General features: G+C 38.2%; 1 protein-coding gene across 1 annotated transcript in view; it reads right to left on the bottom strand.

Annotated features, from left to right (window-relative positions):
* LOC106094941 (transcription factor SPT20 homolog) overlaps window positions 1–19,382 on the bottom strand; it is a 53,446-nt gene extending 34,064 nt beyond the window's left edge. Inside the window, exons 1-2 of the mRNA XM_059360088.1 lie at window positions 18,266–19,382; window positions 892–1,665 (exon numbers count right to left, since the gene is read on the bottom strand). Coding sequence (XP_059216071.1) covers window positions 892–1,588 — 697 coding nt within the window. The 5' untranslated portion in view covers window positions 1,589–1,665; window positions 18,266–19,382. The remainder of the gene's footprint in view (window positions 1–891; window positions 1,666–18,265) is intronic.
* Between the last annotated feature and the right edge of the window lie 6,593 nt (window positions 19,383–25,975).

The raw sequence follows: 25,975 nt of genomic DNA, 5'->3' as shown, positions 1-25,975 counted from the left end.
GTGCAAAATTTCATTCCAATCGGATAAGAATTGCGCACTCTAGAGGCTGAAGAAGTCAAGACCCCAGATCGGTTTATATGGCAGCTATATCAGGTTATGGACCGATTTGAACCATAATTAGCACAGTTGTTTTATATAGTAACGAAACACCATATGCAAAATTTCATTCCAATCGGATAAGAATTGCGCACTCTAGAGGCTTAAGAAGTCAAGACCCAAGATCGGTTTATATGACAGCTATATCAGATTATAAACCGATTTGAACCATACTTGGCATAGTTGTTGGATATCATAACAAAACACGTCGTGCAAAATTTCATCCCAATCGGATAAGAAATGCGCACTCTAGAGGCTCAAGAAGTCAAGACCCAAGATCGGTTTATATGGCAGCTATATCAAAACATGGACCGATATGGCCCATTTACAATACCAACCGACCGACCTACACTAATAAGAAGTATTTGTGCAAAATTTCAAGCGGCTAGCTTTACTCCTTCGGAAGTTAGCGTGCTTTCGACAGACAGACGGACGGACGGACGGACGGACAGACGGACGGACATGGCTAGATCGACATAAAATTTCACGACGATCAGGAATATATATACTTTATGGGGTCTCAGACGAATATTTCGAGTAGTTACAATCAGAATGACGAAATTAGTATACCCCCCATCTTATGGTGGAGGGTATAAAAACATAGGAATAGCAGGGCGTAATCCAAAAGACATGGAGATGGCAGAATGCAAAGGTACCATATTAATCTTGTCTTTTATATATCTTTCGCATCCTTCTGCTATGCTAACCTATCAGCTCACTCACAAACGTTTATCCATCGCAACGTGTGTTTCATCTATCTAGGCCCGGAACCCGGTCTTAACTATTATAACTCACCACGTTTTGAATCCACACCTTGTTGTTGCAATATCGCATTGCATAGATCCTGAGTTAACTCCTGAGGCCCTGCCGTCAGCTGTGTCTGCAATTGTTGCGCTGAGGTACCCGGCTGTTGCAGCTGTGCGGCCTGTTGTAAACCCAAGGCCGTGGCTGCTGCCGCTGCTGATGTTGAAGCGGTTATTGTGCTCTGAGGATAGGCTATGGCGGCTTGTACCAAACGTTTGTCTTCAGTTTGTTGGTTGTAGGCGGGTATGGTGGTGGTATATTGTGTTGTTTGTTGTTGGTGCTGCTGCTGTTGTTGGTTGCCTGCAGCTGGTGCCGCTGCGGCGCCTGTTGTTGTCAGGGTAACCATGTGGCCATTGTACTTATCACCATCCCCATCATTGGTGGTACGAAATTTTGCGGGCAAAGCACTGACAGCGGTAGCAACTTGTATGGCAGGTTGATTGAAATGGGTCATACTAATGGTGGAGGTACTTTGTTGCTGTTGTTGTTGTTGTTGCTGCTGCTGCTGTTGGTAACGATTGCCGCCAGTGGTATCCTGTTGCTGCTGCTGCAATGTTGCCGTGGACGTCACCGTGGCCACAGCGGCAGCCGAGGTTGCCGTGGATACCAATGGTGTTGTGGTTGTGGTGAATTGTGCTATGCCCGGTATGGTACCCGGAAACGGATTACCGAACGGTGAAAAATTCATTTTGCTTGGTTTTCTTTTATCTTCGGTATATTTTTAAATTCTTGAAATTTTTGTGACAATCGATGATTTGTTGAATTCTGTAAAAATAATTGCCAAAAAATATATATTATTATCTATCAACTAATAGAAAACTTAACAACAGCAATTGCAGCATTACCATGGCAATGGTAATAATGCCACAGGCCAACCAAAGGAGTTTTCAAATCTATGTATGGGGTCTTCTCTGGTAAGGACTTTCAATGATTTGTTATGGTTAAACTTTGCCACTTAAGCAGGGCACAACATTAAATCCGGCATTCCAACAAACATAAACAGAGAAAAGAAACCGGAGAGTCAGACTAGCAAGGCCAGCAAGAGAAAGAAAGAGAAAGAAACATAGAGAAGAAAAAATAATGTTTATAGCTTTCGTCTTTTAAATCGTCAAAGTTTTCTCTGACTCTCACTGGCTTGGTGGGTCAGGCTTAACTGCTTTTCTGTCCCTCTGCACTTTCATCACAAAGATATACCAACACACCCCCACAACAACTCACTCATATTACCCTCTCCTCTAAATATATCTACAATACCAAATGAGCAATATATGTACTACCCAAATAAAAAGTGAAATTCCTTGTGTGAGTGAGTGAGTGTGTGTGTGTTGTGTTGTGTTCACCGGCAACAGCTATAACAATGACTAAAATTAAATCCCTACTACTAACCAAACAAATCGCCAATACTCAGATAGTAAGAGAGTTTTGGAGGACACAAAGAGAAGTTAAGGGAGCTTATGGCCAAGAGAGTATACTACACTGATTTTTTTTTAATCAAATTGTTTGAGGCATATGAGAAGTTGAGAGGATATGCCAGAGTTGCCCATTTCAAAATAATCAAAAGAAACTGAAGCCGAAAGAATAAATACTATTTAGTTGCTTGTATGAGGGACAGCAAACAGCGAATGATCAACTTTGTGAAGTAGCTTTGTTAAATTATACAAATGCGTCAGCTGAACGAAACCAATCGAAGTTGCTTACAATGTCCATCTTTTCGTTTTGCCTATGCCCGCGAACATAGGAAATTATGTGCCGATGGGTGTTGTGTCAATTTACGGTCTTAATAAAAATTTGAACAAAATTTTCTAGAAAAAAATTAGGTTAGGTGGAAAATAAGGTGGGGATATTAATCCGCCCCATGCCATCACGACCATAAACCTAGGCCAGTAGTTGGCGTGTTGGGCGCTTTAAATACCAAAAAGTAATCTCGAAAAAGAAAGTATAAGCTTGGAATTTCGTGAACAATTGGAAAACCCCCTCGAGTTCTCAAATTCCAAAGCCCAGATCTCTTATTTTATTTTTTTTTTTCTTTTTTTAAGCCGTATGTCCCCTAAACCCTTGCCAAAATTGTTTTTATACCCACTACCGACGGATGGGGGTATATTCATTTTGTCATTCCGTTTGCAACACATCGAAATATCCATTTCCGACCCTATAAAGTATATATATTCTTGATCAGCGTAAAAATCTAAGACGATCTAGACATGTCCGTCCGTCTGTCTGTTGAAATCACGCTATAGTCTTCAAAAATAGCGATATTGAGCTGAAACTTTGCACAGACTCTCTTTTTGTCCATAAGCAGGATAAGTTCGGGCTGTATTGGACTATATCTTGATATAGCCCCCATATAGACCGATCCGCCGATTTAGGGTCTTAGGCCAATAAAAACCACATTTATTTTCCGATTTTGCTGAAATTTAGGACAGTGAGTTGTCTTAGGCCCTTCAACATCCTCCGCCAATTTGGCTCAGATCGGTCCACATTTGGATATAGCTGCCATATAGACCGATCCTCCGATTTAGGGTCTTAGGCCCATAACAGCCATATTTATTATCCGATTTTGCTGAAATTTGGGACAGTGAGTTGTGTTAGGCCCTTCGACATCCTCCGTCAATATGGCTTAGATCGGTTCAGATTTGGATATAGCTGCCATATAGACCGATCCTCCGATTTAGGGTCTTAGGCCCACAAAAGCCAAATTTATTATCCGATTTTGATGAAAATCGGGACAGTTAATTGTGTTAGGCCCTTCGACATCTGTCTTCAATTTGGTCCAGATCGGTTCAAATTTGGATATAGCTGCCATATAGACCGATTTCTTGATTTATGGTTTTGGGCCCATAAAATGCTCATTTATTGCCCGATGTCCCCGAAATTTGAAACAGTGAGTTAAGTTAAGCCCCTTGACATACTTCTGCAATATCGCACATATCGGTCCAGATTTGGATATAGCTGCCATATAGACCGATATCTAGGTTTTAGGTTTTGGGGCCATAAAAGACGCATTTATTGTCCGAAGTCGCTGAAATTTGAGACAGTGAGTTTGGTTAGGCTCCTTGACGTCCTTCTTCAATTTTGTCCAGATCGGTCCAGATTTGAATATAGCTGCCATATAGACCGATCTCTGGATTTAAGGTTTAGGGCCCATAAAAGAGGCATTTATTGTCCGATTTCGCCGAAATTTGGGACAGTGCAATGTGTTAAGCTCTTCGACATGTTTATGCAACTTGGCCCAAATCGGTCCAGATTTGGATATAGCTGCCATGTAGACCGATATCTCGATTTAAAGTCTTGGCCCCATAAAAGGCGCATTTATAATCCGATTTCACTGAAATTTGACACAGTGATTTATGTTCGGCTTTTCGACATCCGCGTCGTATATAGTTCAGATCGGTATGAGGTATATGAGTATAAGGTATGAAATTTTCACCGAACTTTGATGAAAGGTGGTTTACATATATACCCGAGGTGGTGGGTATTCAAAGTTCGGCCCGGCCGAACTTAACCCCTTTTTACTTGTTTTTTTTTGTCACTTTTCAGCACTTTTAGCGGCAAAGTCGTTTTTTCACGCATCCAAATCATGAATAATAAGTAAAAAGTCGTTAAGTTCAGCCGGGCCGAACTTTGGATACCCACAACTTCGGGTATATATGTAAATCACCTTTTGTCATAATCCAGTGAAAATGCTATCGAAATATGGTCCGATTTGGATCAAACTCGGCACGGACATTGTGTAGTCTAACAACTACAAGTCATTGTTCAATTTTGTAGAACAAAGTGTTGGTATTTTTGGTAACTGTATCTAAATATAGACCGATCTGAACCTTGTACGACACGAATGTCGAAATGCCTAACATATGTCACTGTGTAAAATATCAGCGAAATCGGACAATAAATGCGCCTTTTTTGGGCCCAAAACCTTAAATCGAGGGATCGGTCTATATGGTAGCTATATTCAAACCTGGACCGATCTGAGCCAAATTGTAGAACATTGTCGAAGAGCCTAATACAATTCATTGTCCCAAATTTCAGAAAATTCGAATAATAAATGTGGCTTTTATAGGCCTTATACCTTAATTCGGCGGATCGGTCTATATGGGGACTATATAAAGATATAGTCCGATATAGCCCATCTTCGAACTTAATCTGCTTGTAGACAAAAAAAAAGAATTTGTGCAAAGTTTCAGCTCAATATCTTTGTATTTGAAGACCGTAGCGCGATTTCAACAGACAGACGGACGGATACGAGGTATCAAGTATATATGCACTTAATAGGGTCGGAAATGGATGTTTTGATGTGTTGCAAATGGAATGGCAAAATGAATATATCCCCTTCCTTCGGTGGTGAGTATAAAAATGAAAATCGAACCACAAATGCCTTCGTAAATTGCAAAATACGAAGCCAATATCGGGTGAAATTTCAACAAATAAAAATTTAAACTCTTATATCCCCAAAACCAGAGGAGATATGTTATACCCCAAGCAGGGAGGTATTTTTGAGTACTATCCAGCATACATAATTTTGAAAATCGGATCACAAATGAAGATTTTGCAGCCCGAATAATTTTTCGAAATACCAAGTTGACTAATTTTAGGGGCCTGCCAATAGGCGCACGTACTATCTAGGGCCTTGAAATCTTGCACATAATAACACCCCAGCCTTAACCATCTTAAATTTCAAAGAGTTATCTCTTTCCCTACTTAAATGGTATATTTTTTTTAGCGAAAAGGCAACTTGGTTAGCCAGTTTATTGACGGCAGTCCTCTGGCCTTTACTGTCAAATCATCTGCTCTTTCATTTCCCCTAACTTAGCTATGATCTGGCACCCAAACGATGCGGATTGTGCCACCCTCAGAGAAGGCGTTAATCTCCTTCTTACACTGCAAGACTGTTCGTGATCTTACCGTCCTGGTTGTTATTGCCCCGATGGCCAGTTTACTGTCCGTAAAGATGTTCATATTCGATGTTCTCGCGTAAACACCACACCACCTCACGCATTCCGTCATCACCCGGATCTTTGCCTGAAGGATCGTCTTATGGTAAGGCAGTCGAATACAGATCGCAGTCCTTGAATTCTCAATGTAGACCCTAGGCCCACTTTTTCCTCTAGCTTTGATCCAATACAAAAAGCAGGTCTCTTATCATCGGCATCTCCTTTTTGTAGCCGAGTCCGAACGGCATGCCGCAGTGCGACACCTCTTGCGAGAGAAGTTTTTATATGATATATTGAGTTGCCCAAAAAGTAATTGCGGATTTTTTAAAAGAAAGTAAATGCATTTTTAATAAAACTTAGAATGAACTTTAATCAAATATACTTTTTTTACACTTTTTTTCTAAAACAAGCTAAAAGTAACAGCTGATAACTGACAGAAGAAAGAATGCCATTAGAGAGTCACAAGCTGTGAAAAAATTTGTCAACGCCGACTATATGAAAAATCCGCAATTACTTTTTTGGGCAACCAATAGTACCCCACAAATGTTGCCAGCATTAGGAGGGGAATACCACCGCTGAATACCACTTCCGATGGTATCGCCAGGATTCGAACCTAGGCGTTTAGCGTCATAGGCGGACATGCTAACCTCTGCACCACGGTAGCTTCCAGTTTATATACACTAATAGAAAAATTATGGTACTTTGCCAATACCATCTGGTATTATTTTGGCGCGTCATTGGCAAAGATTTTTAATACCATCAATCTCAATTAAATTCAATACCAGACAAAGAGCCTTGTACTTAAAATATTGATGACATTATAAAATATATGTTGAATTAATAAATAAAATGTTTTAATACAATTTGAATGCGTCAAAACCTGTTCAAATACTCGAAAGCGGTAAAAATTGAAATAGTACAAATTCTAAGGACATTCTACATCTAAAATATGATAGACTCTTCTGTGGAAAACGATGCTGTGTTGGTGAGTTTATATGGAAATCACTTCTGGGAAGCAATGGGTATGCAAACAATTGCTAAATACAAAGAATTAAGGTTGGCCACGATGTAACATTGCTTTTTGTAACTATTTACATAAATAATCGAAATAAAATTAGACTAAAATTATTTTCAATGGATTTTTTTTGGTTCATTAGGGGGTGAAATAATCAATAGCGGTTGGGTACTAAAACCATAAACGGTTTGACGCAAAAACCAATAACAGATTGATATTAAAACAAATGCCAGTTCGGTAATAAGGCTATTACAAAAGGGTAATAACCATTTTATGTTTCATCCATACCTACCGGTATTGTTTTTGCACCGTACGGTGTTTCTTAACCATCAATACCGTATGGCACTGAAATGAGCACGTTTGGCATTAACTTTTCATTAAAATCATTAAAGCAATTAACATCTTGTTTAAAAAGTTTTTTATAAGTCAACATATAAGTCACATTTAATCGGTCATATTTAGGTCTATATTTTTTCTGTGGTTTCAGTTTGGACATGGGTTTTTGAGAGAAACTTTTTCATCTTGGAGGAGAAGCTTCCAGGAGGCACGTTTTAACGCTCTGATAATGTTAGTGTATTGCTTGAGCCGTGTAATACACATCCCACTAAACTTCCTATTGTTTACAATGTATTCTGTTATAAAGTCTGCGGACCTCTTACCCAATACTGAGTAACTCTTCTGTCATCATGGGTTTTTCTTGGGCTGATTTCCGTTATATAAAAATTAAATTTTGAACGTCTATGCTTTGGGAAAGAAAATAAACATTAAAAAAAAATCTAAAAAATATAAAATGTCTCTAATTTCTATGAAAACCAAATTTGGAAAAAACAGGGGAACCGACTTTCTTGAAATTCTTACAGAAAGTATCCTGGAAGGAATAATAGGGTCATGGAAGAAATACTCCGGGGCATGCGGAAAGGACGTGACAGTGTGGGACTCAAAACGAAACAAGTAAAAGCGTGCTAAGTTCTGCCGGGCCGAATCTTGGGAACCCACCACCATGGATTCTGCTAAAAATTCATATAAAATAAATAAATAAAGTTGAAAGCCATAATCTAATTATACATACCAAACTTCTGTCCAACCAGCCAAAATAACTTCTATGAACCGAACAGGGACAATCGAGAGAAGCTCTATCAGGTTATAGACCAATTTGGACCGTACTTGACCCAATTACTGGAAGTTATAACAGAACACTATGTGCAAAACTTCAACCAAATCGGACCAATATTGCGGCTTGTAAGGGCTCAAGAAGTCAAATTGGCAGATAGGCTTATATGGGAACTATTGGGTTGCCCAAAAAGTAATTGCGGATTTTTCATATAGTCGGCGTTGACAAATTTTTTCACAACTTGTGACTCTGTAATTGCATTCTTTCTTTTGTCAGTTATCAGCTGTTACTTTTAGCTTGCTTTAGAAAAAAAGTGTAAAAAAGTACATTTGATGAAAGTTTATTCTAAGTTTCATTAAAAATGCATTTACTTTCTTTTAAAAAATCCGCAATCACTTTTTGGGCAACCCAATATATCAGGTTTTAGACCGCTTTGGACCGCACTATACAAAGTTGTTGGAAGTCATAACAGAACACTTTGTGGAAATTTTTACCCAAATCGGACGGAAAATTGCGCCTCCAGGGGCTCAAGAAGTCAAATCGGGAGATCGGTTTTTATGGGAGCTATATCAGGTTATAGACCTATTTGGACCCTACCTAACACAGTCGTTGGAAGTCATAACAGAACACTATGTACAACATTTTAGCCAAATCGGACAAAAATTGCGGCTTGTAAGGGCTTAAGAAGTCAAATCGGGCGATCGGTTTTATGGGAGCTATATCCAAATCTAAATCTATATAGCCCATTTCTAATCCCCAACGACCTACATTAATATGAAGTATCCGTGCAAAATTTCAAGCGGCTAGCTTTACGAGTTTGATTACGACTGGCAGACATGGCTAGATGAAATCAGAACGTCGAGACGATCAAGAAAGTATAAACTTTATGGGGTCTCAAATCAATATTTCGAGGTGTTACAAACGGAATGACTAGATTATTATGCCCCTATCTTATTGTGGTGGATATAAGAAGAATCGGCATTTTTTTATACCCACCACCGAAGGATGGGGGTATATTCATTTTGTCATTCCGTTTGCAACAAATCGAAATATCCATTTCCGACCCTATAAAGTATATATATTCTTGATCAGCGTAAAAATCTAAGGCCATCTAGACATGTCCGTCCGTCTGTCCGTCTGTCTGTTGAAATCACGCTACAGTCTTTAAAAATAGAGATATTGAGCTGAAATTTTGCACAGATTCTTTTTTTGTCCATAAGCAGGATAAGTTCGATGATGGGCTATATCGGACAATATCTTGATATAGCCCCCATATAGACCGATCCGCCGATTTTGGGTCTTAGGCCCATAAAAGCCACATTTATTATCCGATTTTGTTGAAATTTGGGACAGTGAGTTGTCTTAGGCCCTATGACATTCTCCATCAATATGGCTTAGATCGGTTCAGATTTAGATATAGCTGCCATATAGACCGATCCTCCGATTTGGGGTCTTAGGCCCACAAAAGCCACATTTATTATCCGATTTTGTTGAAATTTGGGGTAGTGAGTTGTGTTAGGCCCTTCGACATCCTTCGTCATTTTGGCTCAGATCGGTCCAGATTTGGATATAGCTGCCATATAGATCGATCCTCCGTTTTGAGGTCTTAGGCCCATAAAAGCCACATTTATTATCCGATTTTGCTGAAATTTGGGACAGTGAGTTGTGTTAGCCCCTTCGACATCTTTCTTCAATTTGGTCCAGATCGGTTCAGATTTGGATATAGCTGCCATATAGACCGATTTCTTGATTTATGGTTTTGGGCCCATAAAATGCTCATTTATTTTCCGATGTCGTCGAAATTTGGGAGAGTGAGTTAGCTTAAGGGCCTTGACATACTTCTGCAATATAGCACAGATCGGTCCAGATTTGGATGTAGCTGCCATATAGACCGATATCTCGATTTAAACTCTTGGCCCCATAAAAGGCGCATTTATAATCCGATTTCACTGAAGTTTGACACAGTGTCTTACATTAGTCTTTTCGACATCCGTGTCGTATATTTTCGGTTTATTTTTAGATTTAGCTAGTATACTTATTAGTATTTGGTCCAAATCGGAACCTATTTTGATATAACTGATATGGGACATAAGGTATGAAATTTTCACCGAATTTTGATGAAAGGTGGTTTACATATATACCCGAGGTGGTGGGTATCCAAAGTTCGGCCCGGCCGAACTTAACGCCTTTTTACTTGTTTTAATTTCATACTAGCTGAACCGGGCCCGCTGCGATGCGCCTTCTTTTACTTTATATGGAACAAAATTAGCTTTTTAATATATATTTTCGACAATTTGTAATAGCAAGACAAAGTTTTTTATTCATGCCTCTAGGCTCTCTTATATATTGGCTGAAATTAATTTTTTGTATCTTAATTCTAAATCGGCAAAAAAAAGCCTAATTGACTTTACCCATAATTTACTAGGCGGTACTGCCGTAGTTGATTTATACAGTACAAGCTACGTACACACGTAGTTAGTCAATCGACTAATCATAGCTAGCTCCTAGTACTCTTTATCGTACGATTGGGTTGCCCAAAAAGTAATTGCGGATTTTTCATATAGTCGGCGTTGACAAATTTTTTCACAGCTTGTGACTCTGTAATTGCATTCTTTCTTCTGTCAGTTATCAGCTGTTACTTTTAGCTTGCCTTAGAAAAAAAGTGTAAAAAAATATATTTGATTAAAGTTCATTCTAAGTTTTATTAAAAATGCATTTACTTTCTTTTAAAAAATCCGCAATTACTTTTTGGGCAAGCCAAAAGTAACTTAGCACAGTAAAACTGCTCATAATTCCAACACTGCTGCTTACCTCGATGGCAGAAAGATTTTACAGCTTCCTTTTTCAACCAATATTCAAAGAGATCACATATCGAGAAAGATCATTGGAATTATTAAAAGTCTGCAAATCTTACGAAATCTCGTCATCCAATTGAAATTCTAAAATAATTTCCCTTACAAGAGACTTAAATTCTGTATTGTGTTGGAAAACGTAAATCTTGAGAAAAAGTGCTTAAAAAAAGTATTTTTGTAAAACGACGACTATATTTATAGAAATTGGCGAAAGAAAAAGTGTACTTGCGTTTTCCCACACATGCTTTATATAAATTTTCGGGAGTCCAAATATGTATCCCATTGAACTAAGAAATCAGAGAAAACGCGGAGCATTGGCAGAAAAAAAGAAGACAAAAAATGATTAACAAGTAAAAGCGTGTTAAGTTCGGCCGGGCCGAATCTTACATACCCTCCACCATGGATCGCATTTGCCGAGTTCTTCTCCCGGCATCTCTTCTTAGGCAAAAACGGATATAAGAAAAGATTTGCTCTGCTATTATTATATTATTACATGTTGGAGACCTGTGTAAATGTCAGCCAATTAGAATAAGAATTGCGCCCTTTGGGGGCTCAAGAAGTAAAATAGAGAGATCGATTTATATGGGAGTTGTATCGGGCTATAGACCGATTCAGATCATAATAAACACGTATGTTGATGGTCATGAGAGGATCCATAGTACATAATTTCAGGCAAATCGGATAATAATTGCGACCTCTAGAGGCTCTAGAGGCTCAAGATCCCAGATCAGTTTATATGGCAGCTATATCAGGTTATTAACCGATTTGAACCATACGTCGTGCCAAACTTCATTCCAATGGGATAAGAATTGCGCACTCTAGAGGCTCAAGAAGTCAAGACCCAAGATCGGTTTATATGGCAGCTATATCTGGTTATGGACCGATTTGAACCATACTTGGCACAATTGTTGGATATCATAACAAAACACGTCGTGCAAAATTTCATTCCAATCGGATAAGAATTGCGCTCTAGAGGCTCAAGAAGTCAAGACCCAAGATCGGTTTATATGGCAGCTATATGAAAACATGGACGAATATGGCCCATTTACAATACCAACCGACCTATACTAATAAGAAGTATTTGTGCAAAATTTCAAGCGGCTAGCTTTACTCCTTCGGAAGTTAGCGTGCTTTCGACAGAGAGACGGACGGACAGACGAACGGACATGGCTAGATCGACATAAAATTTCACGACGATCAAGAATATATTTACTTTATGGGGTCTCTGACGAATATTTCGAGTAGTTACAATCAGAATGACGAAACTAGTATACCCCCCATCTTATGGTGGAGGTTATAAAAATACGTCCTATTTGGGGGTGGTTGTGGTGATGGGTAGTCTCCTTGACAGTTGGTCCCGAATGTTGACATCAGATTCGTGGTCTACTCCAAAATACCTTTCATTTGAGCCCCACATTTCCATAGTGGGCAATCATGGGGAATGGGGCGCCCACTCAGTGACTTGGCATTTTCCAGGTCAAGTCACTGAGTGGCCAGATTTGTGTTCTACAAAATACATTTTATTTGAGCCCCATATTGCAATAGTCAGAAAATACTTTCTATTTGCGTGGTGTTATGAGGGTGGGGTGGCCCCATAGACAATTTTTCCCGAATATTGATATCAGATTCGTGCTTTACTCCCAAAAGTTCTTTCATTTGAGCCCCATATTGCTATCGTCGTAAATTTGTCCACCTTGGGGAATGTTTTTGAAGAGGGGCGGCCCCCCAAACACTTGATTTATTTGAAGCCCTATATTGCCATGGTTAGTAAATATGTCATGTTTGGGGGGTGTTTTGGGGAAGGGGTGGACTCGCCCAAACTTGGTCCCACATTTGGATATCAGATTCGTATTCTACTCGCAAATAGCTTTCATTTGAGTTCCATATTTTCGTGGTTGATCTATATATACATTTAATAGGTTTTGGGGGTGGGGCGGCCCCCCAGGTACCCCATCCGAAATTTCGATGAAAAAAAAAATTTTTAAGGGGACTATGAGAGAGCACACAAACACCACACCACACATCTCTGAGATCTTGCCTACATATATTAAAAAAATTTAGTACCCTATTTCCACCACGGGATCATTATGCACCATCTGTGACAATTTCAAGAAAATCGATTCAGCCATTTATGAGTCTTTAAGGAACACACAAACAAACAAACCGAGAAACAAAATCAAATCGATTTTTATACTAGCCGAACCCGGCTGCGCTTCCTTTCTTTTTAATTACTCCTCTTTGCATCCACTAAGTTACGTACATATCTTGCGGCCATGTTTTTGTACAACTTTTAGACTATTGTGGAAGCTTGTCCCAAGGTAGGAGGGTTAAAAAAATTAAACCGAAAACAGTCAACAGTTAGTTCATTTATTTTATTTATTCGAAGGACAGACAATTTGTCAAAACAGTAGATAAAACGATATGATCAACTTTAAACACACTCTCCTGTACCTCTCTCGCTCTTTTCCTTTGTTCGGGTTTGCTTGGATATTCAAATAATTTCTATTCCCCAATAGATGGCCCTGAATTTGCTGTTGGTGATGCGCACTGTTGATTCCAATCACATTGTCATAATTTTGTCTTTCTTATGTCACCGTCGCGGGTGGGTAAGCATCAATGGCATAAATATCAGAAAAAAATTTCAGCGTTGGATATTCCTTCAAAAAAAAGTTGCTATAATTGTGAATAATTATCCACTTAAGACTTCGGTACAAAAACATACGGCCTAGACCACTAAATTTGTTTTTTCTTTTTATACCCTCCATCATAAACTAATTTCGTCATTCCGTTTGTAAAACAAATATTCATCTGAGACCCAACAAAGTATATTTTTGATCGTGTTGACATTCTAAGTTGATTTAGCCATGTCCGTCCGTTATTCTGTCGAAAGCACGCCATCTTCCTATTAGTGTAGGTCAGTTAGGATTGTAAATGGGTCATGTTGATCCATGTTTTGATATTGCTGCCATATAAACCGATCTTGGGTCTTGACCTCTTGAGCCCCTAAACGCCGCAATTCTTATCCGATTTGTCTCAAATTTTGTGAAAGGTATTTTGCTATGGCTTACAACATCTGTGCTAAGTATGGTTCAAACTTGTTTAAAACTTGATATAACTCCCATATAAACCGATCTCCAAATTTGACTGTTTGAACCTCTAGAGGGCGCAATTCTTATGCGATTTGGCTAAACATTATGTTGACATTTCTCCCATCTGTTAGAGCTTTTTTGAACATATTGTTATGAGTCTATAGATTTCCTTTGTCTATGCTGCTACTAGCTTGGAGCGGCTAGCGCCCATAACATTGATCATCATATGGTGGTTATCTATAACAGACTATATGGCTACCTGTTGAATAGTCATAATTGAGTCTTTTTTAAATCCTATCAAAGTGCCATATTAAACGATTCTCAGTGGTAAAGAAGTAATTTACCGGTCTTTATATATGGTGTGGTGGCGACAGTTCTTAGTAATTAAATCATGTAAAACTTTTGCACATGAAAGTGTTGCCCAGCAGCACGTTTTTGGACTTGTCTATGAAAAGAAGGCTCCTTGTCGATGAGCTAAAAATGGCGGCCATCTTGATGTTAAGGTTTGCAACTGTTCCTATCACATTGAACGTTATAACGTCAGGGGGGTGTGGCTGCAGTGTTCTGTTAGGTCATTATAATTGACCCACTGTTTTGGGTGGTGGTGGTGATTCGCTAAATATATGAGCAGTATAAAGATATCATATTCGCAGTCCATAGCCTTATACTTTTAATTAAACACCATATTGTCATAATTGGTGTATACAGCCGTTTGGCGGGGGCGTCTATTGGAGTATTGTGGACCTCACTGCATCTGCCACTTGAGCACAAATTTGAATGACGCACTCCACTTAAAAATATCTATCACTTAATCCCCCATTGTTTTAATGGGTCAAATAAACTATTGGAGGAGACTTTAATAGGCAAAGAACCACCTAGATTCTTGGACCCAACTTTTAATGTCATATTCGTAATCTGCTACCAAATACCTTTAATTTGAGGCTCATCTAGCTAGGATCGAATTATAATCCCATTTGGGGGTGGAGCGACCCCCAAATTTTTGGACCTCGTTTTTATGTCATATTCGTAGTCTAATTCCGAATACCTTTCATTTGAGTCCCATATTGATATGTACGTCCAATATGTTTGTTTGGGGGAGTTTTTGGGGTTTGACGACTCCTCGCATACTTGATCACAATTTTAAATATCATATTCGTATTCTACTTCCCAATGCCTTTCATTTGATACCCATATTGTCCCTATCGGTCCACTTTTGATTTTAAGTGGTGTTTTTGGGGTAACAAACTAAAAAGCCATTTCCTCCTTCCTGACCATTTTCGTAACCTACTCACGAATACCTTTCATCGAGTCCCATACTGTCATTATCGTCCAATAAACATATTTTTGTGGGGTTTGTTATCGGGGTGGCCCCTCAGTTGCTTGGATCCAATTTTTATACCCTCCACCATAGGATGGGGGTATACTAATTTCGTCATTCTGTTTGTAGCTACTCAAAATATTCGTCTGAGACCCCATAAAGTATTGTATTGGGTTGCCCAAAAAGTAATTGCGGATTTTTCATATAGTCGGCGTTGACAAATTTTTTCACAGCTTGTGACTCTGTAATTGCATTCTTTCTTCTGTCAGTTATCAGCTGTTACTTTTAGCTTGCTTTAGAAAAAAAGTGTAAAAAAAGTATATTTGATTAAAGTTCATTCTAAGTTTTATTAAAAATGCATTTACTTTCTTTTAAAAAATCCGCAATTACTTTTTGGGCAACCCAATATATATATTCTCGATCGTCGTGACATTTTATATCGATATAGCCATGTCCAAGAAGTAAAGCTAGCCGTTTGAAATTTTGCACGAATACTTCCTATTAGTGTAGGTCGGTTGGGATTGTAAATGGGCCATATCGCTCCATGTTTTGATATAGCTGCCAAATAAACCGATCTTGGGTCTTGACTTCTTGAGCCTTTAGAGTGCGCAATTCTTATCCGATTGGAATGAAATTTTGCACGACGTATTTTATTATGATATCCAATAACTGTGCCAAGTATTGTTCAAATCGGTTCATAACCTGATATAGCTATCATATAAACCGATCTTGGGTCTTGACTTCTTGAGCCTCTAGAGTGCGCAATTCTTATTCGATTGCAAAGAAATTTTGCACGACGTATTTTGCTGTGATATCCAACAACTGTGCCAAGTATGGTTCAAATCGGTGACTAGCCTAATATAGCTGTCATATAAACCGATCTTGGGTCTTGACTTTTTGAGCCTCTAGAGGGCGCAATTCTTATCCGATTTGCCTGAAATTATGTACTACGGATCCTCTCATGACCATCAACATACGTGTTTATTATGATCTGAATCGGTTTATAGCCCGATACAACTCCCATATAAATCGATCTCTCTATTTTACTTCTTGAGCCCCCAAAGGGCGCAATTCTTATTCGAATTGGCTGACATTTTACACAGGTCTCCAACATGTAATAATATAATAATAGCAGAGCAAATCATAGAGAGCAAAAATCATATGAAATTGCCTATATATATTTGGTGCGGGGGCGATAGTTCTTACTATTAAACCATGTAAAACTTTTGAACAAAAAAGTATTGCCCAGCAGTACGTTTATGGTCTTGTCTATCGATGAGCTAAAAATGGTTGCTATCTTAACGTTAAGGTTTGCAACTTCTCCTAACACGGCGAACGTCATAATTTTTAGGGCATTTATTTGTGTCCTTCACATTAATTAAATCACACAGTATCCTGTTAGGTCATTACGATTGATAGCCTGTTTTAGTTTGGAGGTTGTCCGCTAGATATATGAGCAGAATGAAGATATCAGATTCATATTCCACAACCTTATACCTTTAAATTAACCCCATATTGTCATGATTGGTGTATACAGCCGTTTGTTGGAGGGCATCTATATGAGGGGTGTGCGCCACACTCCACCATTGTTTTAATTGGCCAAATAATCTATTGGAGACAATTTTTTGGGGGTAAAGCGCCACCTAGATTGGTGGCCACAAAGTTTACTGTCATATTCGTAATCAACACCGAAATACCTTTCATTTGAGGCATATATAGCTATGATAGAGTAAAATTCACACTTTGGAGCTTTTTGAGGGTGGGGCGACTCGCAAATGCTTAAACATCATTTTTTATGTCATATTCGTAATCTTTTCATTTGGAGAACTTTTGGGGTTGGAGTGGCCCCTGGGCTCCTTGGACTCAACTTCGTATTTTACTCTCCAATACTCTTAATTTGATACTCATATTGTCCCGATCTGTCAACTTTGATTTTGGGTGGTGTTTTTGGGGGAGGGTCCGCCCCCTTCCAATATCAACAAATTATATAGCCTATTCCTCCTTCCTGACCATATTTTTAATATACTCCCGAACACCTTTCATTCGAGTTCCATATTATCATTATCGTCCAATATGCTTACTTGAAGTGGATTCGGGGTCGGGGCAGCCCCCTACGTACTTTGACCCAAATTCTGATATCAGAATTAAATTCTACTCACGAATATATTCATTTGAGTCTTGAGTCCCATATTGCCCCGATCAGTCCACTTTTATTTGTGGGTATTACTTTTAGGGTCCATCCGAACCACTCCCCACCACTCAATTCAATTCAGCTCAATTCAATTTAATTTAATTTATTTTTGGTTCTTTTACTACAATATAATTTATTTCATTTTAATTTATTTTATTCAGCTTTATGCGATTATTATATATCTTATATTTCTATATAATTTTAATATTTGTTTCCTTTATTTATTTTCATTATGTTTAATATATTTTTTGTGTTATGGCAACTCTTAATCACATGATGAGAGCAAACAAAAACGAATGGCTAACAAAACAAGTTGATGATGTTTTTTTTTCTGTTATTGTTGTTGTCGGTTACTCTCCCCGCTCTCTCTCTCTCTCTGATTCCGTTGCAACTCTGGTTTACGTTTTCGTAAATTCATAGTAGAGTGTGTAGTAACAATGAACGACAAACGAATTAGTATTGGCAGATATAAGCAGAGACAGTAGATATAGCAATAACAACAACAAGTATAGCAACAAACACCAAAGAACGTAATGAGACGACTACCTACCCCAACTGCATATAAAAATAGCGGTAAAATATAATAAAAATGAAAATGCTATTGTTCCAAAAATTTAAAGTGCAGACAAATTTAATAAAAACTCTAGACACTAATCAAAAACTATTTTATCTCTATATTTTGGTCTTAATTTTTACATGGCAAATTTGATTTTTTAAGTGTAAAGACCGTTTTTATTTGGAATCCTAACTTTTAAGCAGCTGTTTAACTAATTTATTGATTTTACCCAAACTTTGTGCTTGGACTATGTCTAAAATGTGTGAATAATTCACTTGCCTTCTCCAAGGCTGTTCACTTACCTTTTCATTTGCTTAGTTTTAGCCATATTGCACGAATTCATATTTTTTCCCTTTTTTGTGGGTTTTTTTGTTATTTGTTTAGAAAAGTTTTTCTTTTGTTTTAAAGTTTTATAGATTTTTTTCGAGGTATGTTTAAGGTCTCGTTCTTGTTTTCGCACTGACCAATATTTTATATCTTTAGACACAGTTTCGGTTCAGATTCATTCTTTTTTTCGGGGGGCTTTGTTGATGTTTTTTTCTTCTTCTTCACTGCTGCTCCAGCCACTTTTGTGTGGTTCAAAGTATCAATGAATGCGGTTGTTGGTGGTGACCAGCAACGGGGTGAGTCTGAGTTATTCATTTTGCTGGAATGTGCCTTCATGCATTTCAATGCACTTTGTTGTTTGCTGACTTCAGCCTTCAGCCGCTTTTTGGGGCTGCTGCATCTCGTCCTTGCCAATGCTGCACGCCAGATCTGTTGTTTACAGCCTCTTACAGGATAACGACGACGATTGCACGGCGACTACAGCAACGACAACGAAAAAGTTACTGCGTTACGCACTCACACTCTGCATTCTTCGCGTTACTCACTCGTTGGGTATGGGTTAAAAAACAAAAAAAAAAAAAAAAACACACCGTTTAAACTTTGCATTCGCACGTTATCACCTCCTTTGTCGTCAACCTTGCAATCCCTATACACTGGCCTCCCAAAATGCACTTGCACTTGCAATAATGTAGCACCCAACCGTTTCTTAAATTGCCATCAATTTGGGATTCGTCGTTCTTCACTACTATGCGGCGTCCACACTGGCCCACCACACACCGTTCGGTTTCGGTTAGTAGGATATGCGCTTTACACCATAGTCCGCCGCAAACTCGAAACCCTAACCGTGTCGTGTACACCAAACTGAACTGAACGCTAGGCAATAGACCCACATATTAGCCCAAGAAGGGTCGAAGCAGCCTTGCCATCATAGTCCCGTATGTTAGCGATGATAGTTGCTTTGGTTTGGCTATGTTGTACATTTTTTTCGCTTGCTCTTAGTCCTGGTTGGTGGCGAGAAAAGCCTCAATTTCTGCCTTAAAACCCCCTACGAAATACCCTTCGGTGTCTCTATGGTGGCAAAAAAAAAATTAAAAAAAAAAAACGCAAATAAACAAGAAATGGAACGGCGTTTTGGCGAAAAAACACAAGTCAGTCGTTGAATTGTTTGTGCGTTAGTTTGTGTATGTGGGTTTTTGTAGACGGCGACGAGGAAAAAGCACCGATATACACCACCTAACGGTGTGTGTCGTAAGTTTCATACTGGCATTGCCAGACAACTTACACGTCTATCCTTTGCTGTTGCTGCGTCAACGTAAATGTTGTCGTTGTCGTTGCCGACGTCGCCCACCAGCGACGAGCCAGCCCAACATGATGTTTTGGGTTTGCCTTTTGGGTTTGTTTGTATGTGCTGGCATGGCATAGATATACACAAACAATGGATCCCCCAGCATTGCTGTGTGTATGGGTATGGGTTGGTGTGGGTTGTGTTTAGTTGTTTTCACTGTTTTACAACTCCTCTAGTGAGAGTAACTAGTTGTAGTAGTAGTATTGGCAAACTCTTACCTTGACTGTCTCTGAGAGAATATAAAGAGGAGCTAGCTATGCTGCGACAGAGTTTCTCATTAGTGTTGCCATAAATAAATATTTTTGTACCCACCACCGAAGAATGGTGTATATTCATTTTGTCATTACTTTTGTAACATATCGAAATATCCATATCCATAGGTAATATGTATATCTCTGATCGGAGTAAAATTCTAAGACGATATCAAGATGTGTGTGTGTGTACCCATCGGCCAGATGTAATCACGCTACAGCCTTACAAAAATTGAGACATTGAGCTGAAATTTCTCACAGATCCGTATTTCTTCAATAGGCAGGGTAAGTAATTAATCATATTTGGATATAGCTGAGCCAGATCATATCAGCTGCCATTTCAACCGATTTTCCGATTACGGGTCTTAAGCCCATATAAGCCGCATTTATTAACCGATTTCGCTGAAACTTAGATGTTGTTGCCATATAGACCGATTTCCCCATTTAGGGTCTTAAGCCTATATCAGACTCATTTATTACCCATTTCTCTAAAATTTGAAACAATGAGTTGGTCCCTATGGTCCATTCAGTTTTTTATACCTTTGGTTATTCGAAGCATGATTGCTATGGTTCACTTGTTGTCAAGGCTTCTATTGTGTTGCGAGATTTATGCTAATTGTGACTCTGAACATGTGAGGAAATTACGAATTGCTACAAATGACAATGCTAGATTTGTATACGGAGTGAATCAATTTCAAAGTATTTCACCTTACGTGAAACTACTGTAAGATATGCCTTTTAATAGACTGCTGAACTTCCGAGGCTATTTCTTTCTACACAAATGAATTTATCTTGCTGAGCCGAAATACCTTTTTGACACACTAACTTTCTCCCGGTCAGCTTTACTATTTGTACTATTTGTCAATAAATACTAAAATATAAACCAAACAGCGAATTTATGATCCTAAAACCGTAAAAGTTGTTTTTATTGCCTTATTACGCTGAATTTGTTAAATATTTTTATTTTATTGTACTTTTATATAGATCATTAATATATGCATATTATAAATTTGACACTTAAAATATTATACACTTTTTTTTTTAATTTTGTTTTATTTATTTATTTAAATTACCCATTGGAAACACTGTCTCCTATTACTTTTATCATCATTTACAATGGACTCTCACTCTCTCACTCGCTTTTCCAGCTGCAAATCCATTCTCTTCTCTCTATTTCAATACTTCATTGGTTAGTTATTGTTGTTGTTCATATTATTGTAACAAAGTAATGAGAGTAATTTCTTAGTTTTTGTTTTGCCATTGGAGCAGGGATGGTGGTAGGTCTAATGTGAAAGTGTAGGTTGACTCCATTGTTTGGCTCCCTCTCCACCTCTTCCTGTTGATTATTGTTAAGCTACCGTTTGGCTTTTCTCATCATCAACAACGACAGGAACAACAGCAATGGAGATTGTTTGTTGATTAGTAGATTGTTCATGAAAATGTTCATTGGCGTTTAATGTACAGTTTTAAATATAGCAGATGGCATTGCATAAATAGACTATAACTTACGTTTGGCGGGTGGGGAGTGGCAGGTGAAATCAATTTTTTGAGTTGTTTTCTTTTAAATTACAATAAAGGGTAATAAATATTTTTAAGAGAATAAATTACTTGAAAACAAGTAGATAATGCAAACTACTTGGATTTTTTTTACCAAAAAAAAAAAAAAACATTATAACAAATCGTAGAATAACATTGCATCTTGTATCTTGTATTGTAAGTAAAAGTATTATTTTCCAATGTTGCCAGTTTAATTGAAGCCGAATGTTGTATTTCGCTCTGCAGTGGCCACTTGGCATTATTACCCAGCAGAAAATATTGCACCCCCGGATGCAATAGTGTAAGTTAAAACTATAGTGACATTAGCATACATAGTTGCTTCCGGCATGCATGATTTTTGTGGGCGATGTTCCACTTAAATGCGATTGTTAAAAGATCCAATATGAGCTTCTTGTCAGCCAATTCGAATTGGGGGCTCAAGAAGTAAAATCGAGAGATCGATTTATGTGGGAGATGTATCAGGCTATAGACTGATTCAGACCATAATTAACACGTATGTTGATGGTCTGAGAGGATCCGTCGTACAAAATTTCAGGCAAATTGGATAATAATTGCGACCTATACAGGCTCAAAAAGTTAAGATCCCAGATCGGTTTATATTGCAACTATATCAGGTTATGAACCGATTTGAACCTCACTTGACATAGTTGTTGAAAGTAAGAATAATGCAAAATTTCAACCAAATCGGATAGGAATTGAGCCTTCTAGAAGCTCAAGAAGTGAAGTCCCCAGATCTGTTTATAAGACAGCTATATCAGGTTATTAACCGATTTGAACCATACTTGGCACAGTTGATATCATAACAAAATAATTCGTGCAAAATTTCATTCAAATCGGATAAGAATTGTGCCCTCTAGAGACTCAAGAAGTCAAGACCCAAGATCGGTTTATAAGGCAGCTATATCGAAACATGGACCTATATGGCCCATTTACAATCCCAACTGACCTTCTCTAATAAAAAGTATTTGTGCAAAATTTCAAGCGGCTAGCTTTACTCCTTCGAAAATTAGCGCGTTTTCGACAGACAGACGGACGGACGGACATGGCTAGATCGACATTAAATTTCACGACGATCAAGAATATATATATTGGGTTGCCCAAAAAGTAATTGCGGATTTTTTAAAAGAAAGTAAATGCATTTTTAATAAAACTTAGAATGAACTTTAATCAAATATACTTTTTTAAATTTTTTTTCTAAAGCAAGCTAAAAGTAACAGCTGATAACTGACAGAAAGAAGAAAAAATGCAATTACAGAGTCACAAGCTGTGAAAAATTTTGTCAACGCCGACTATATGAAAAATCCGCAATTACTTTTTGGGCAACCCAATAGTTTCATGCATACTTATTGAGCATTCAAAGTGCGCATAGGTATGCTATAATATTTTCATATTGCTTCCAAGGCAGGAACAATTTTTTGCTGGGTATTAATAAAGCATCACAAGCAGGCTCGAGAATAACATTGCTTTGTGCTCTTCAACCAAATGATCAATATTTTTTTTTATTTTGGAAAATTTTATTTTTTTACCCACCACCATGGAAAGGGGGTACTTATCTTGTCATACCCTTTGTGCCTTTGTGACACCTTGAAATATTTATCAAATACACTATAAAGTATATAAAGGGTGATTTTTTTGAGGTTAGGATTTTCATGCATTAGTATTTGACAGAACACGTGGGATTTCAGACATGGTGTCAAAGAGAAAGATGCTCAGTATGCTTTGACATTTCATCATGAATAGACTTACTAACGAGCAACGCTTGCAAATCATTGAATTTTATTACCAAAATCAGTGTTCGGTTCGAAATGTGTTCATTCACCGTAACGTTGCGTCCAACAGCATCTTTGAAAAAATACGGTCCAATGATTCCACCAGCGTACAAACCACACCAAACAGTGCATTTTTCGGGATGCATGGGCAGTTCTTGAACGGCTTCTGGTTGCTCTTCACTCCAAATGCGGCAATTTTGCTTATTTACGTAGCCATTCAACCAGAAATGAGCCTCATCGCTGAACAAAATTTGTCAAAATTTGAACACATTTCGAACCGAACACTGATTTTGGTAATAAAATTCAATGATTTGCAAGCGTTGCTCGTTAGTAAGTCTATTCATGATGAAATGTCAAAGCATACTGAGCATCTTTCTCTTTGACACCATGTCTGAAATCCCACGTGATCTGTCAAATACTAATGCATGAAAATCCTAACCTCAAAAAAATCACCCTTTAGTTGCTTCCGGCATGCATGATTTTTGTGGGCGATGTTCCACTTAAATGCGATTGTTAAAAGATCCAATATGAGCTTCTTGTCAGCCAATTCGAATAAGAATTGCCCCCTTTGGGGGCTCAAGAAGTAAAATAGAGAGATCGATTTATATGGGAGATGTATCAGGCTATAGACTGATTCAGACCATAATTAACACGTATGTTGATGGTCATGAGAGAATCCGTCGTACAAAATTTCAGGCAAATTGGATAATAATTGCGACCTCCAGAGGCTCAAGAGGTCAAGATCCCAGATCGGTTTATATGGCAGCTATATCAGGTTATGAACCGAATTGAATCATACTTAGCACAGTTGTTGGATATCATAACAAAACACGTGGTGCAAAATTTCATTCCAATCGGGTAAGAATTGCGCTCTCTAGAGGCTCAAGAAGTCAAGACCCAAGATCGGTTTATAAGACAGCTATACCAGGTTATGGACCTATTTGAACCATACTTAGCACAGTTATTAGAAGGGATACTAAAACACTATGTGCAAAATTTCAGTCAAATCGGATGAGAATTGCGCCCTCTAGAGGCTCAAGAAGCCAAGACCCATGATCGGTTTATATGGCAGCTATACCAGGTTATGGACCGATTTGAACCATACTTAGCACAGTTGTTAGAAGTGACACTAAAACACTATGTGCAAAATTTCAGTCAAATCGGATGAGAATTGCGCCCTCTAGAGGCTCAAGAAGTCAAGACCCGAGATCGGTTTATATGACAGCTATATCAGGTTATGGACCGATTTGATCCATACTTAGCACAGTTATTGGAAGGGATACTAAAACACTATGTGCAAAATTTCAGTCAAATCGGATGAGAATTGCGCCCTCTAGAGGCTCAAGAAGTCAAGACCCAAGATCGGTTTATATGGCAGCTATATCAAAACATGGACCGATATGGCCCATTTGCAATACCAACCGACCTACACTAATTAAAAGTATTTGTGCAAAATTTCAAGCGGCTAGCTTTACTCCTACGAAAGTTAGCGTGCTTTCGACAGACAGACGGACGGACAGACGGACGGACATGGCTAAATCGACATAAAATGTCGCGACGATCAAGAATATGTATACTTTATGGGGTCTCAGACGAATATTTCGAGTAGTTACAAACAGAATGACGAAATTAGTATACCCCCCATCCTATGGTGGTGACAAAAAGCTAACAACAATAAAAAGAAAAAAAATTTGCAAGAATTTTTTTCTATAAAAAAACACGCCAAAGACAAAATTTTTGGACAAAATTGTAATGAAACTTTTTCAAAGGTAAAATTTTGATGAAAAAATTTTTTGTATGAAAATTTTTAACATTTTTTTTTCAATTTAACAATTTCCCTTAAATACAGATTCAAAAGTTTCAACAAAATTCTTAAAAAATTATTTTTATGAAGTAAATACGCCAAAAACTCAATTTTATTAAAGGGGGCAAAATTCTCACATATCAAAGAGTGCAGTCCGATTCAAGTTTAAGCTCAATGATAAGGGGCCTCTTTTTTATAGCCGAGACCGAACAGCGTGCCGCAGTGCGACATCTCTTTCGAGGAGACGTTTAACATGGAATATTATCTCACAAATGTCGCCAGCATTAGAAGGGGATAACCACCGCTGAAAATTATGTGATGGTCTCGCCAGGAGTCGAAACCAGGCGTTCAGTGATGCTAACCTCTGCGCTACGGTGGCCTCCACCGATGTATTAACAACTCGAAAATTTACTGTATACAACCAAATAAACAGAAACAAGTAAAAAGGCAATAAGATCAGCCAGGCCAAGTGGTCGTATAAATATATTTCAATGTTCAATTTGGTCAAACAGAATATTGCTTTAAATGACAGCTTTATACATATATAGACCGATCAGAACCATATATGACACGGATGTGGAAAAAGTCACTATGCCATATTTCAGCGAAATCGCAAAATAAATGCCAACCTTAATCGGGAGTTCGGCCCATAGGGCAGCTGTATTCAAATATGAAAAGATCTGGGCCATATTGAACACGGATGTTGAAAGGCCTAACACAGTTCACTGTGTCAAATTTCAGCGAAGTCGGATAAATAAATGGAAAGATCGGCACCATATTGAACATGCATATTAAAGGACCAAATACTGCTCGCTGTATCAAATTTCAGCGAAATCGAATAATCAACAAGTAAAACGTGCCAAGTTCGGCCGGGCCGAAACTTATATACCCTCCACCATGGATCGCATTTGTCGAGTTCTTTTCCCGGCATCTCTTCTTAGGCAAAACAAGTAAAAGCG

This window comes from Stomoxys calcitrans, chromosome 1 (assembly GCF_963082655.1).
Source record: "Stomoxys calcitrans chromosome 1, idStoCalc2.1, whole genome shotgun sequence".
In the NCBI taxonomy this organism is placed as follows: Eukaryota; Metazoa; Arthropoda; class Insecta; order Diptera; family Muscidae; genus Stomoxys; species Stomoxys calcitrans.
Note: the sequence above shows the minus strand (reverse complement) of the source record. Positions and strands in the feature narration are given on the sequence as shown.